We start from the raw sequence: 13,939 nt of genomic DNA, 5'->3' as shown, positions 1-13,939 counted from the left end.
TAATATACAAATAAAAGAAACTAAATAATTTTAGCAGTCCTCTCGTTACTAGGAAATGGGAAAAAAGGAAAAAAATTAAGGATGAATGGAAATGAAAAGATTTCGAGTCAACAGACGGCAGCATTTGCACCTACCCCCAATCTACATAATGAGACGACACTTTCATTTTCACCCACCATCGTACCTTCTCATACGTTAAATGTAAGTAAATTAAAATACTGAAAAAATAGGGAGAAGGTAGTGGTGGTTGGTGCAAGGGCGATGGCGATGGCGATGGCGGTGGCGGTGACCACCACGATCGCCTTCTCCCCGTCTCCATTAAAAGCCCATGGGACGGTCCTTCCTCACCTCGCTCTCGCCCACGGCAACCCTCACCTACTCCCCTCTTCCTCCTCTGTGATCTGCTGATCTTATGGCTGGCGAAGCTGGGGATGGCGTGGTGGTGCGGAACAAGCAGGTGCTGCTGAAGAACTTCATGGTCGGATCGGCTAAGGAGTCTGACATGGAGTTGCGCGAGAGCACCATCAGCCTCAAGCTTCCTCCCGGGACGGAAGGCGCCATCTTGGTCAAGAATCTCTACCTCTCGTGCGATCCCTACATGAGGGGGCGGATGAGGGAGTACTACGAGTCCTATATCCCGCCTTTCCAGCCCGGGAAGGTACTATCCCTCCACATCTAGGGTTTTGTTTCGCTTCCCCTTGAATGGTCCTCGATTTGGCTATTCTCTTTTCTTTTGTATGTTTCCCGAGGCTGCTTCCTCCAAATCCTCGTCATCTGTTACTTCTCCAGTAGGCTACAGAAGTTCTAGTTACTCTTAGAGCATCTGCAGTGCTTTTCACGCCTTAATGTTTGTTTTTTTTTTTTTTTTTTTTTTTTGTCATACATATATTAACGCGTTCATATGTTTGAACGCGTAAATGTTACAGTATTCAAAGAGGGCAGTCAAAGAAAGCGTCACGTCGGCAATAATGCCTCTACAGAATTAATAAAAAGGCGCCACAACGGTGTTAATGCCTCAGGCATTAACGCCGTTACAGATGCTCTTAAAGTTCCTTTTTTTTTTTTTAATGAAAACCATGTTAATTTTAATCATTTAGGATTTTTAAAATCAACAGTAAGGCTCCGTTTGGTAGGGGTGGGTGATAAGATTAGGATTATATTTTCAAAAACTTACCCCTACCAAACGGAGCCTAAGTGAGTAATTTTGTTTCTTGATAGGAACGAAAGGAAGTATAGAACCCTAAATTAGGCAAAGACAACTAGGAACGAACATCTGGCAAATAACTTCTGTGAGCTAAATTATACTTCAGCTGAAAAGAACAATATTTATTGAGATTTGATTACTATTCTTACATTGACAAGGAGCTTCTGTGAACTAAATCATGCTTCAACGCAAAAGAAACAACTTCAATTATTGGTGTGTTTAGCCATTTATAAATAGGTAATGTGGGTAGGTAGTCTCAGTATGATCCACATACTTCAAGATGAACATATTCAATGACAGTGCTGAGATAGGATATGTTTAAAATATAAGATGGAAAACTACAGGGTAGGTTGACATATGAACAAAGTATAATGTGATCGAACTCTAGTGGAAATGATACTACACTGCTTAATGTCTAAGATTCTTTTCGAATTAAGTATCTTACAATATATACTTTGATTTCTTATTACCAAGTTGTATGCATTGGTTCGATTAAGAATATGACTTGTATAGGCAATCATAAGCAATCCAGGTTCATGATTTATTTGTGTTGCTGTACCTATTTGACTCATTATGCATTGCATTGTAAACGAGAAGTCTAGAACCAAATTGTTCTATTGGATACCATGTTCCCCAGTTATGATTATTCAAAGTCGTCTAATGACTGCCTTTTGTTGTTCTCATGAAGCCCATAGAAGGATTTGGGGTGTCCAAAGTGATTGATTCCACAAACCAGAAATTTGGTGTGGGTGATTATATCACAGGTCTAACTGGCTGGGAAGAGTACAGTATTATTACAAGGACCGAGCAGCTGAGAAAAGTTGAAAGTCTTGACATCCCTCTTTCATATCACGTCGGACTTCTTGGTAAGCAACTCTTCTTATCCTGGGCATAAATGACATTATTTTACTAAACTATGGAGTTAAATGAAGCTATAGCTAATCTTATAAGAAAACACTTGTATCATTCACCTCTGTTTCCTCTTCTTCATTTGTCATTTGTACTTGGTCATATATGTATAAGAAACATGGTTTGAGAAAATACCGTTTGGAACAGGTATGCCCGGTTTTACAGCTTATGTCGGCTTCTATGAGATCTGTTCTCCAAAGAAAGGTGATTGTGTCTTCATATCTGCTGCATCTGGAGCAGTTGGCCAACTTGTTGGTCAGCTTGCCAAACTACATGGTTGTTTTGTCGTTGGAAGTGCTGGGTCAGCCGATAAGGTATCGCGGCTTCTTAGTTAAAGTTATATATCTTTGTTTTTATTTCCCACATGACTAACTCAACTACATGTCAGATTGAACTTCTGAAGCACAAGCTAGGATACGATGAAGCATTCAATTACAAAGAGGAACCTGACCTGGTTGCAGCCCTCAAGAGGTTAGTATCAATCATCCACATGAGCGAGTGTATTGTTATACCAACTTATGTGTCCAGTAGCTGTGTATCGTTATACCAACTTATGTGCCCAGTAGCTTACACGTCATCAGAGTCCATTCATCTTGCCGTGACTTTTATTGATGGCCTTCATTCATCTTCTGCGTTATCCATGTAAATCAAGTGTACTCAAAACTTCTCTCATGTCTGACACCAGGTACTTTCCCAATGGCATCGACATCTACTTCGACAATGTAGGTGGAGAGATGCTCGATGCAGCACTCGTCAACATGAAAGTCCACGGACGAATTGCTGTATGCGGGATGGTCTCTCAAAGTGCTGTCTCTTATCCTAAGGGTATCACCAACCTGTACATGCTAGTGACCAAGCGCCTCACCATGAAGGGCTTCATCCAGAGTGACTACCTGCACTTGTTCCCTCAATTCTTGGAAGCCATATCAAACTTGTACAAGCAAGGGAAGATTGTTTATATAGAGGACATGAACGAAGGGCTGGAGAATGGCCCGGCGGCCTTTATTGGACTGTTTTCTGGCAAGAATATTGGCAAGCAAGTAGTCCACGTCGCGGACGAGTAACTGAATTTGAAGTCTATGCGTTCCTCTCATGTAATGTCGAGTAAAAGAGTATCGCACAAGAGGCATATTGATTGTTCGCATTCCTCTTGTATCGTTTGATTTTTGATTAAGACAATCTATTTATCAAATATGAAAAATTGCTTCCATAGGGATGCCATCTTATGAGTTTGCAGGAGTTGATGCAATGAAAGCTGCTAGCTAAAAGTGTAACTTATATCTATATGGTTGCCAGAATAGTTATAATCTGTTTACTTCGGTGGAAGGAAAGGGATCAACAGAGGAATCAACTAAAGCATTCACATTTGGATTAGAGGAAGGCTTCAATTTAAAATTTTAATTATAACTTCTATGACCTTTACCAACTTGAGCTAGTTGATATCGTCAACTATGAATTTAGCTTTGACACCAAGTGTAGTTTCAATTTTAATAAATAATTTTTTTTAGCTAATATACGGTATCTCGCCCTTTGGAGCCGATTAATCCTAGAGATGCCAAATCGATCATGAAAATAAATCTGAAAGGTATCTCGCCCTTTGGAGCCGATTAATCCTAGAGATGTCAATTTTATGAAAATTTTTCATCGATCATGAAAATAAATAAATCTGAAAAGATTCGTAGCGAACGGTCTTGCAATCCAACATTTCATATTTATCATCCCACTAAAAAAAACATGAGAATCAAACCATAAATGCTTGAGAAAGTACATTAGCACCCTACAGTTACACCCTAGCGCAATAAAAATAAATTCAGAGTGGCTGATAATTGAATCAAATATACTCCAAACGGTAGGAATATAAGGAGATTAAATATCTTTTATCAACGTAAACTTTAAATTCTAGATATTGTTTACAAAAAGTTTAAGATTAATTATATTTTTAAAGAATTGAGTTATATAACGTAATTAAATTTTAAAAATAACCTTAGATCATTTTGAGAGGTTTTATCATCATCGTTAGTTGTGTTTAGAGTTTAGACACTATTATATGAACAAAAAAAAACACACGATAATTAAAACAAAAAAAGTGTCATCTTGTTGTTACATGCAGAAGTCTTCATCAACACTAATGAAAAAGCCTTAAAACACTATTTTTCTCCACCGAATCGAAATTAATTGAGCTTGATAATAGCTTATTGGGCATAAGACACAATAGAGTATACTCTGGATAATGAAACATGAAGGTTATAGCATGAAATCTCACTCTTGATCTACCTTTTTGCCGCAATCTTCTTCACTATCCTTCAAGAAATGAGAAAACCAAAGGGCACTCGATTTGGGGTACCTAGTAAGACCATTCTTGTAGTCGATATAGACCATCCCAAACCGTTTGGTGTATCCTTCGGCCCATTCGAAATTATCCAAGAATGACCATGCAAAATATCCCCGGACATCGACACCATCCCTGTAACAATTATGACAAATACACGAGCTATATAGCAAGAACCACCAGCTTATGCTGCCTGAAAACAACTAAAAAGATGTTGTTTAGGGACTGTGATAACGTACTTGATTGCATCAGCAACTGCTCTGAGGTATGTTTTATAGTAATCAACTCTCATTTGGTCATCGAGTAATTCCTCAAGACTGGCTGTTTCAGTTTCTTCTTGATCCATGCCTGGCAGTTAATAAAAGGTAGACAGTTATGAAACCAAATCTTACGAGGGGTAAGCAGGAACTAGTTTGTGGAGCTTTCTTTCAGTATTCATATAAGTCTGCGATAAATCTCTTAGGGAAGTATGTAAGATACTTTTGTTTGTTCAGCTAAGTTAAACTACTTTTGGGGACTTTCAGAGGTATTTTCCAAGTCTACTACAAATGAGAATTAGTAAACAGGCCATTAATTTTCTAGTGAATTTCTAAAACAGAAACATAAAACCTGATTACTTTTTATGGTTGTTCCAAATCTGAATAACTTTTGTTAGTAGAGAGAACCCTAGAAGAGGAGGTCAAACCTTTTATTGCAGTTCCAGAATATTCTAGAAATGACAACGGGTAATGTGAATTTTATAAGGTTTCATCAAACAATTTTATTGTTTACCATATTCTTGTCCTAGTTCAGGAGTGATACATCAAAAAACAATACAAAGAAAGGCCTAGAAGAATTGTGACTTACCATTCTCAGTAATGTATATTGAAGGATTGTGGTAGCGCTTTGCTATATAGTTAAGAAGCTTCCGTAAACCCCATGGAACAATGTAGAGCCATTCTGATGCAGCCTGCAAGATAGAGTTTACCGAACAAGATTATGCATCCTTATGAATTATGGGGGGGAAAAATCATTATTTTTGCAGACGGATAATTTCATCAATGAACATGAGTAAATTTTTATTTGTATACTTTGGGAGGAGGATTTCATCGATGAACATGTCTAAATGTTTATCTGTGTACTTTTTGAGGAGGCAGATGCTTACCCTTGCACCAACAGCTTCACCATCACTCCCTATGGCTTTTCATGGCAAACAGAATAGAAAATTGTTAAATAGAGAAACACTATTAAACGTAGAACTAATGTAGTTTCTCGAAGTTAGGATGAGCAAAGGAGCTAACAAGCATTCAGTTTGATAAGAGTAAAATTGTTCTTTTGAGGATGGTGCAATAGTAGTCATTGTTTTCCTAAATGAGCAGTATGAATACTAATTATCTTGCACATTGAACTTGAGAGTCCAACTTAACTAGTACACATTTAAAATGTTTCTGAATGCTCAAGTAGAAGAAGTAAAGAATGTACAAGAATATTTTGCTATGATAAATTCCCCAAAAACTACTTAAATAGTGTACCAAAAGAGCATATTTACTGAAATATAAGGTGGCATAATAGGTTTCTGATATTAAACATATCTTCTAATGTGCATAAAGAACAATGACAATTAAAACAATATACTAAAGTCTAAATGTAGATCAACGGGTAGGCATTTTGCCTTTGTTTATACCTGTGATATGTGATTCTTGAACTCGATAAAAATGAAGACCTCCTGTGTTTTCTACATGACGAACAAACTTAGTGGTGTAATGATTAAGACCAATAAAATCAGTTGAATTCCTCAACAACTCCTTATCTGCCTCTGAAAATTTTGGAAGTTGATCTCCAACCCTCTCGCGCATAGACAAGGGGTACTCCCCATGGTAAATTGGATCCAGATACCTTGGGACAAAAAAACTGTGTTAGATAGCTTCTATAAGCTCAAACAACTTGTAAAATGTTACCCAAACACAAAATTGGCCAAGTATTTCAATCTCAGGGATCAAGAAATAGCTATTTCTAGCTTTACTTCAGGAAAAAAAAAATAGTAATACGAGTTGTTTGTAAATAATATTATCTCTAGTGTCTCAAATTGCTAATAACCATTTTTCACAAAAAAAACAGGATTAGAAATCTCATGTTAGGGGTACATATTGCCCGAACTGGGAAAGATAGACCTCTCAATTTCATATATACCATGCCAGTTCATCCTATACAGAGGTTTGAGGAAACGAGAAGGGATAGGACGAGAATTACATGACAATGACTAGCATTATTTTGCTTATTTTTATTGGTAGGTTCAGAATTATTTCATATCTCATCCTCTCATTTCAAATTCTTTCTTTAACTTTTAAAAGTTCAACACAACATTCTTTCTCAAATTCTGTTAGTTCCAGAGATGCATGGCCCTGGAAATATAAAATGACGATCTTCAAAAAGTCGGACTGAGCAAAGTTGGGAGACATCATGTAATTGGCGGTGGTGGTCTTGCCGTCAACAGAACTTTAACAATTAAACAGCAGTTAAATCACAAAGTTAGCTCAAGCTATGCAAAAAGGAGCTCAAAGAGTGAGCTTTAAAATAGTTAATTTACAATGTACTCACAGAAATGAAACTGAAGAGGAACCTAAAAAGGTAGATTGCCACATTCTTCCATAGTATAAGCATGAAAAAAGGTGGCATACTGGCTCAAAAATATGGTAATCGCTACATCTATAGGTAGGCCCCAAAAATACTTCATTATCTGTACAGGATTAATGTTTAAAAAAAATGGAGAATTCCAGAAAACTCCTGAGTAAAGAAAAAAACTTCGTCCATTTCCTTTGACAATCCATACAGTGTAGTCACTAAAAAGACAAAAAAAATGCGATATAAAAGAAAAGCAATTGTTCGAAAAAACAATATAAAAGGTCACAAATAGTGGTTTAACTGAGGTCAAACTGTCATGAAAACAAGACTTAACAATAGAAAGAAATTAAATGAGCAATTCTAATAAAAATGTAATTGACAATAAAGAAGCGCTATATGAAATGGTACAAGGTAGCCCTATTTTTGATGTGGCAGTATAAAGAAGCAAGTTGACCTCAAAAATGAAGATATCCAACTGGAAATTAAAAATACAAAAAAATTACCATCCAAGCTGAAAGTCCAGCCATCTCTCAGCAGCAAGTTTATCTTCCAGTTTATCAGAAAATGGTTCAGCCCACTCACAATCCACTACCAGGCCAATTAGACCACCTTGAGTATCCTGGAGAAAGCATAGTTAACCGAACTCATTGTCATAATACATGACCAAAATATGGTAAAAATGAAGAACAAATTATAGTTCGATCAACAATAAGTAGCCATCTATTATGCTTCTAACTTATGCAATAAGCGAATCACAGGCTAAACATCCTTTGACTTAACATGGTATCCTAGGTTTCCAAAAAATGCAGATAAATTGTACAGACATCAGACCTTAAATTTCTTCTGGTAAACAGAAACAGCAGCTGCATGAGCCAAAAGTTGGTAATGGGCAGCTAAATAAGGCTCCACAGATGAGTTTTGATGTCTTCCAGGAGCAAAAACACCATAACCATATCCATTAATAGCTGTTTGTCGTGGTTCATTGATTGTTATCCAGTGCTTCACCCTGTCTCCAAACTTCTCAAAACAAACTTCAGCATACAATGCAAAATATTGCCTGTCATAAAAAGAGTGACAAATAATCAAAATAAAAAATCATCTAAATTGATTGATAAAACCATAAATACTAGAAATGAAGATTAAGAACTATAGTGTTTGAAGGTGACATTTATTAGCTGTACTGACTGTATAGTAGAGATGACATGTATTGGAGCAAAAGGTGAGAATGCTCACTTTAGGCGGCTGCCGACCCCTGACTAGATACAGGCAGCTAAATCAAGGAGGTATTTTGCCCTAGCACAGCGGCCCTTTGTATGGGGAAAGTCAGGCACCCAATGAAACATTTTACACCCGCTGGAATTGACTTAAGATCTATTAGCTATTGGAACAACCACTCCTATAAGTACCAATTGTGTCGATCCGTGGGAACTAGAGATGAAGTGTATTGGCTGTACTGATTGTGTAGTAGAGATCATTATTTGGGTCAAATAATCTGGCATCAAATTCTAACAGGAACTTCTCAGGTCATGAGAGCAATGATATTTACCTATGTGTCCCCAGGAATTAGGCTTCTATGACCCAAATGACGAAGTAAATGATAATAGAATGGTCATACTAGTTTCTTGGGAAATTTGGATTATCTCCTACTATATCAATCAATTATGTTTTGATGGAGGGCCTCAAGCAGAATAAATAAAGAATAGTAATATGAAAGAGAAACTAGAAGTACTATGCTTCAATTTCACTAAAATTCTAATATAGGGGGAACCTCTCAATCAGCGGGTTTGAGGAAAAAAAAGACTTCCATCAGTTATAATGGATCATGTGATAATAATGTTGAACAAAAGTGATTGTAAATTGTAGTGATAATTCAAGGATTTGCATAATCACAATATGAATGATGTACGACAATAAACAATGTTTCTCTAGTAAAAGCCACTTTCACAAATAGGATGAAACAAATGGAAAGTTCATGCAAACAAAGCAAGCAAAAAAGATCAGTATGCTTTCCACTTAAGAACCATTTAACTTAGTTGTAGCATTATGACAATCCAATTTAATAACTTCCTCAGGTGCAAGAAATGCTATTGTAATCATATATACTATGACAAGTCAAAATACAGAGACAGCAGATGTTTTCGAAGTGCCAGTTGTATGGTTCTGTTTGTTATAAAACAAGATTGGTTGAAACAAGAGACGTAGATATATTATAGCATCCATGATTGAATTTCAATAAACCTATATCAAGCATGAACTTTTTATGTTCAGACATACACAATATTCTCTGACAGCCATCCCCCTATAGACTCGTGCAGAATATTTGGAAGGTCCCAATGATACAGTGTGGCATAAGGCTGTATACCTGCAATTCAAAGTTTTCAAAATCTAGAGCATAAAGTTGATGGTCTAAATTACTGTCTGAAGGTACACATGATAGTTAATGACCTTTTTCTAGTAGAAAATCGATCAAACTGTTATAATAAGCAACTCCATCCTCACTGATCTTACTTCCTAATTCATCTGCCAGAATGGAAAAACTGTCAAAAAAAATAATGAAATTCTTCAAAAGCATTAAAACATAATCTGGGTAAAGAAAATATAGTCCAAAAATTTTAGTGAAAGAGATACCAAATAGTTTACTTCAACCATTATGGAAATGGTTTTACAATCATTACCTTGTATGAAAGAAAAAGGATGGACCTGACAACCAGACATTTTTAATCTTCAAGTCATTGGTTAGTGAACCTGTTCTTCAATTAGATCCATTTTATGTAGTCAATATGACATAATTGACGTAGTTTTATCTCACTGAACACCATTTAGATTTTAGTGCAATAACAATATGGTTGTAATGCAAAACAAAGAACTACAGATTGACTAATTGAACATCAGTTAACAGGAAAGAAATAGAAACATCCACCCTATTTAAATGGATTCTTATGCTGGTGTTAAACTTAAAAAATTTAGTAAAATTTCCATAATATTTATCAACAAGTTAAAAGGAAACTGAGAAAATTTTGGGTTTCTAAGAGATAACTCAAATTAATTATAATCAACTTGTTCTCTTTGTGTATTCTTAATTTCCTATGAGTAGCTAGTGTAGAAAATGGGAAACTTTCTGATGGCTCAAATAAATGTCTAAGAGCAATCGGTGATAATTGATGACTTACCACCTTATATAATGTAGCTCATTTAATCACCAAGTTTAGGTCAACACTTGTATGTTAGAAAATGTACCAGGAAATATTCGAGTCCAAGCTATAGAAAATCGATAAGCTCCAAACCCTAGAATGCACATAAGCTCCACATCCTCCTGTATAACAAAAAAAATGCAGGTTGTAACAGATAGCATTTATGTTCCATCAAAAAAAAAAAAGGGGGATCATTTATGCATAGTGAATCTTGAACATAAGCTCTATGGTTCCCTTTTTTTATGAAGTATTATAGTTGAGTGTTTGATATGTTATAGTACATTGGTTTAATAAGACTATGTTGCTGAACTCGAATCTGACTGGTTAGAATTTGACCCAATAATATTGTTCCACACAATAACTAACAAACTAGTTACAAAAGGCATTTGCTCTTAAACTTTCCTCTTTTACATTTGTTCAGTTATAAGAGAAGAGACCTCTGGGTTCTCTTTTTCTTAAAGCAAACACAATTCTAGTGATAACATAAATATCCTTCCTTAGTTTTTGCATGATTTCAAATTTTGAAATGCCTGGAGTAGGTTTATATGAAAAAATTGCAATAGAGAGAAAGGTAAAATTGATTGAATTGTGATGTTAAATAAAATAAACAAATAAAAAAAAGACAACTGCCAAGAACTAAAATGTTTCTCTTTGAATTGAAGAATGGGTTGTCTTGTTTCAAACTCCATATTCTTTAACTTAATTGTGCAAGCATGATAATCATGTGACAAAAGTCCCAAAATAAGGAACTGCATCAAGATTCATCATTCAAGAATGACTTATATAAAAATTAGCTCCAAACATATTGGTTCAGAGTGAAAATACTTGACTGAAAATATGTGATATATTATGGCTCTGCAACCTGAAGCATTAGAATAAATAAAATGATAAGATTCATTAGGTAGTCAAGATGAGAAGAAGTATATTTGACCTTGAAACGATGATATTGATCTACTGCAATGTCTCCATTACATCCATCCTTTATGTTCTCTGATCATACAAAAAATTAATAGCAGATAAATTGAGGTTGGAGGAAGTGAAGTTTACAGAAAATTTTGAATCTGTACCTTTTTTCCCTGAAAAAATATCCCAAATGCTATCTCCTTTTCCACCCTCTCTTCTTGCTCCTTCTACCTAATAAATTGAAACAAAAAGCTTCCTTATCATCCAAAAGAAATAATTTCTCATTAAACTGTCAAAAAAATGAATGTGCTGAAAGAATTTAATGCATTACCTGTCATCATGAAAACAAGATATAAAAAATCTAGTAAGATCCATCTAAAAATTTAAGTTACTGTATTGAGAGATGATAATGAGGATTTATTTATCTAGTTATGTATAAAGAACTTAAAAATGGTAAACAGTCATATATGAGATACTAATTGTCATGGAATCTGCACATTGAGGAAATTTCAAAGATATATAATATTCTAATGTGCACTATTTTGGATTGATAAAAAGATCTATCCTCTGAAGGACTCCTACTAAAATGGACAAGCTTTCCTCCAAGCATATCTGGTAGTAGGTTACACTAGCTTTCTTAATGAGTTTCATATTCCCATTGTACAAGAACAACTGTGTCAGTCATTACCCAGGACTTTTGGTACTCAAGTAAGTACGTCGAACCCATTGCGAGTAGGGAAAGAACAATGCATCCTCTTTTATAGGCAGAGACAATATTGAGCATTTCCACGTGTTAGATAGGTTGGTTGACACTCGACTAACCGGTATGATGCGGCGAGGCATATCAATGAGTGTGGTTTGGTTGGAGAGGAGTTGGGACCTGAAATGCGGTAGGCTATTGATAATAGGTATAGTGTAGGATCAAGAGTCACAGAACTCAAGCAGGTACTGTGTACAGTCAAGTCACTCACGGAACTCAAGCAGCACGTTTTTTGTGCAAAGAGAAAGAAAGATATGAGACATACAGTCATACAGAGTCACTTCACTAAGTCACTCAAACACTCGTCACTTGCAAGAAAACACCTCACTCACACTCTAACTAGTGTACTTCACAGTTCACACTCATACATTTGCACTTGCAGCTTCACCTACATTTGCACCCACCACTAATTTCTTACAATCTCACTTAGATTTTCAACACACAAACTTATACTTATAGCAGGCTAGGAACTTCATGTGATTCTAGATACAAAGTCCGAAAATGGTAGAAAAAGTTGGAACATTTGGAAGCTTGTTAAGTGAAGTGATTAATACTCTAGACAGAGTATATGAGGCTTATGAAAACGGGACAATACTTCATCACATTCCTCTCCACGATGTTGGAAAAATAATAATTGGATCAAATAAACTCATTGTTGAAGATAATTTGAAAGGTACCTTTCTCTCATTGCAAACAAGCTCACACTGACATTTGTAATATAAAGAAATAATTGTTAGTAAAATTTACCCGCCATTGGACTGAGCTATTTCAGCATCACAAGAATAAACCAAGAGAACAAAAACAATCAAAGGGGAAACAAAAACGTAGAACTGTGTTCGAGATTCAGAAAGAAGCAAGAGATAAACAGGGAGAGGAATGAGGCGTCTCGTGAGGACCAGAGAAAAAGGACGCAGGAAGATCGAATTGAGATCCATTACCTGGTAAGCCGAGGTGGCGGATCCGAAGACGAAGCCCCCGGGGAAGTCGCGCCGGGTGACCTCTCTGGCGACCTTTACGCCGCCATTAACCACCTTGGAGCTGGCCATCGACAGGAAGAGGCGCGGCCCTTTCAGATCCCCACACCATTCGCACCGGACTCCACCATGGCTCTTTAAATCGACCCAAGCGAACGAAAGAGGGGTCGGCCATAGCGAGGGCATTATAGTCAGCGAAGTGAACAAGTAAGGGTATCTCTGCTATTTCAGAAACTTGTAGCTTTTAATTGAAAACATTTCATTAAAAATTAAAATGTTCAATATAGCTGAATTAAGAATCACCAAAGCTGCTGCCCTACAACTTTACCACGACTCCAGGATCGCTTTTCGTCCAATCAACGAAAACTGATGGCTGACTCATGGAGGCCTACAATTATGATTTACGATGACGTGTCGAAACAGTGGTGCACGACGCGTCAGGATGCGTTGGATTATCTCGCCTCACAGGTTGTCTTAGACGGGGACCACAACAGTCTCCAATAACAGAAGGCCACGTATGTAAATATCGAATAAGCACGCACTTAACCTAACGTTTCCAATATGGTAGTTGAAGGGCGAGTAGGAAAGGTTGGAACGACTGACAGTTGATCGGTTTGGAAGATTTTTTAATTAAAGATTACGGTTTATATTTGTATAACTGTATTTTTGACAGAAATTTAATATTTTTATTCTTATTCATATTCTTATTCTTAGGTTTGAATAAAATTAAGAAAACATTTGATTTAAGGATTTGAAAATAAGAGAATAGATTTATTTCTAAATTTTATATTTAGTTGATGTAAATAAAATCAAGATTTTAAAATGAAATTTAAAATTTTAAGTATTGATGAAACTCATCTCCTCCCTAAGTTTTAATGGAAATGAGATGAGAATTAAGTTTTAGATAAAAATATCCTTAATAATTTGTTCAATTTTTTTTTCATTTTATTTTTTCTCTCCTCATTCTCTCATCACACCTCCTCTTTCAACATATTTTCTCTCTCCTCATTTTTTCTCATCACACATTCTCTATTATTTTCTTTTTGTATTCTCGTCTATCACACACTC

General features: G+C 36.0%; 2 protein-coding genes across 2 annotated transcripts; one reads left to right on the top strand and one right to left on the bottom strand.

Moving 5' to 3' along the window:
- Window positions 1-205: 205 nt before the first annotated feature.
- On the top strand, window positions 206-3,321 carry LOC121988612 (2-alkenal reductase (NADP(+)-dependent)-like). Its single transcript, XM_042542135.1, has 5 exons — window positions 206-658; window positions 1,893-2,070; window positions 2,261-2,427; window positions 2,502-2,584; window positions 2,799-3,321. The coding sequence occupies exons 1-5, from the start codon at window positions 413-415 to the stop codon at window positions 3,175-3,177; spliced, it is 1,053 nt and encodes a 350-aa protein (XP_042398069.1). The 5' UTR covers window positions 206-412; the 3' UTR covers window positions 3,178-3,321.
- An 840-nt stretch (window positions 3,322-4,161) lies between these two features.
- LOC121988611 (beta-glucosidase 4-like) lies at window positions 4,162-13,015 on the bottom strand. The gene is made up of 13 exons (XM_042542134.1): window positions 12,836-13,015; window positions 11,302-11,368; window positions 11,166-11,224; window positions 10,281-10,356; window positions 9,489-9,563; window positions 9,318-9,405; window positions 7,875-8,100; window positions 7,547-7,662; window positions 6,106-6,317; window positions 5,587-5,621; window positions 5,289-5,391; window positions 4,682-4,790; window positions 4,162-4,577 (listed from the first exon to the last, which is right to left on the bottom strand). Exons 1-13 carry the CDS (start codon window positions 12,941-12,943, stop codon window positions 4,373-4,375), a joined length of 1,479 nt encoding a protein of 492 aa, XP_042398068.1. The 5' UTR covers window positions 12,944-13,015; the 3' UTR covers window positions 4,162-4,372.
- Between the last annotated feature and the right edge of the window lie 924 nt (window positions 13,016-13,939).

Source organism: Zingiber officinale, chromosome 6B (genome assembly GCF_018446385.1).
Source record: "Zingiber officinale cultivar Zhangliang chromosome 6B, Zo_v1.1, whole genome shotgun sequence".
Taxonomy (NCBI): Eukaryota; Viridiplantae; Streptophyta; class Magnoliopsida; order Zingiberales; family Zingiberaceae; genus Zingiber; species Zingiber officinale.
Note: the sequence above shows the minus strand (reverse complement) of the source record. Positions and strands in the feature narration are given on the sequence as shown.

Bases quoted from the DNA above. Each gene is read 5' to 3' on its own strand.
- LOC121988611 (XM_042542134.1), bottom strand. From the start codon at position 12,943: ATGGCCAGCTCCAAGGTGGTTAATGGCGGCGTAAAGGTCGCCAGAGAG. The intron at 10,357-11,165 runs GTCAAATATACT...TTTGTTATACAG, and splicing joins ATCAATATCATCGTTTCAAG to GAGGATGTGGAGCTTATGTG. The intron at 9,406-9,488 runs GTCATTAACTAT...TTTGAATTGCAG, and splicing joins CGATTTTCTACTAGAAAAAG to GTATACAGCCTTATGCCACA.
- LOC121988612 (XM_042542135.1), top strand. From the start codon at position 413: ATGGCTGGCGAAGCTGGGGATGGCGTGGTGGTGCGGAACAAGCAGGTG. The intron at 659-1,892 runs GTACTATCCCTC...GTTCTCATGAAG, and splicing joins CGCCTTTCCAGCCCGGGAAG to CCCATAGAAGGATTTGGGGT. The intron at 2,071-2,260 runs GTAAGCAACTCT...CGTTTGGAACAG, and splicing joins ATATCACGTCGGACTTCTTG to GTATGCCCGGTTTTACAGCT.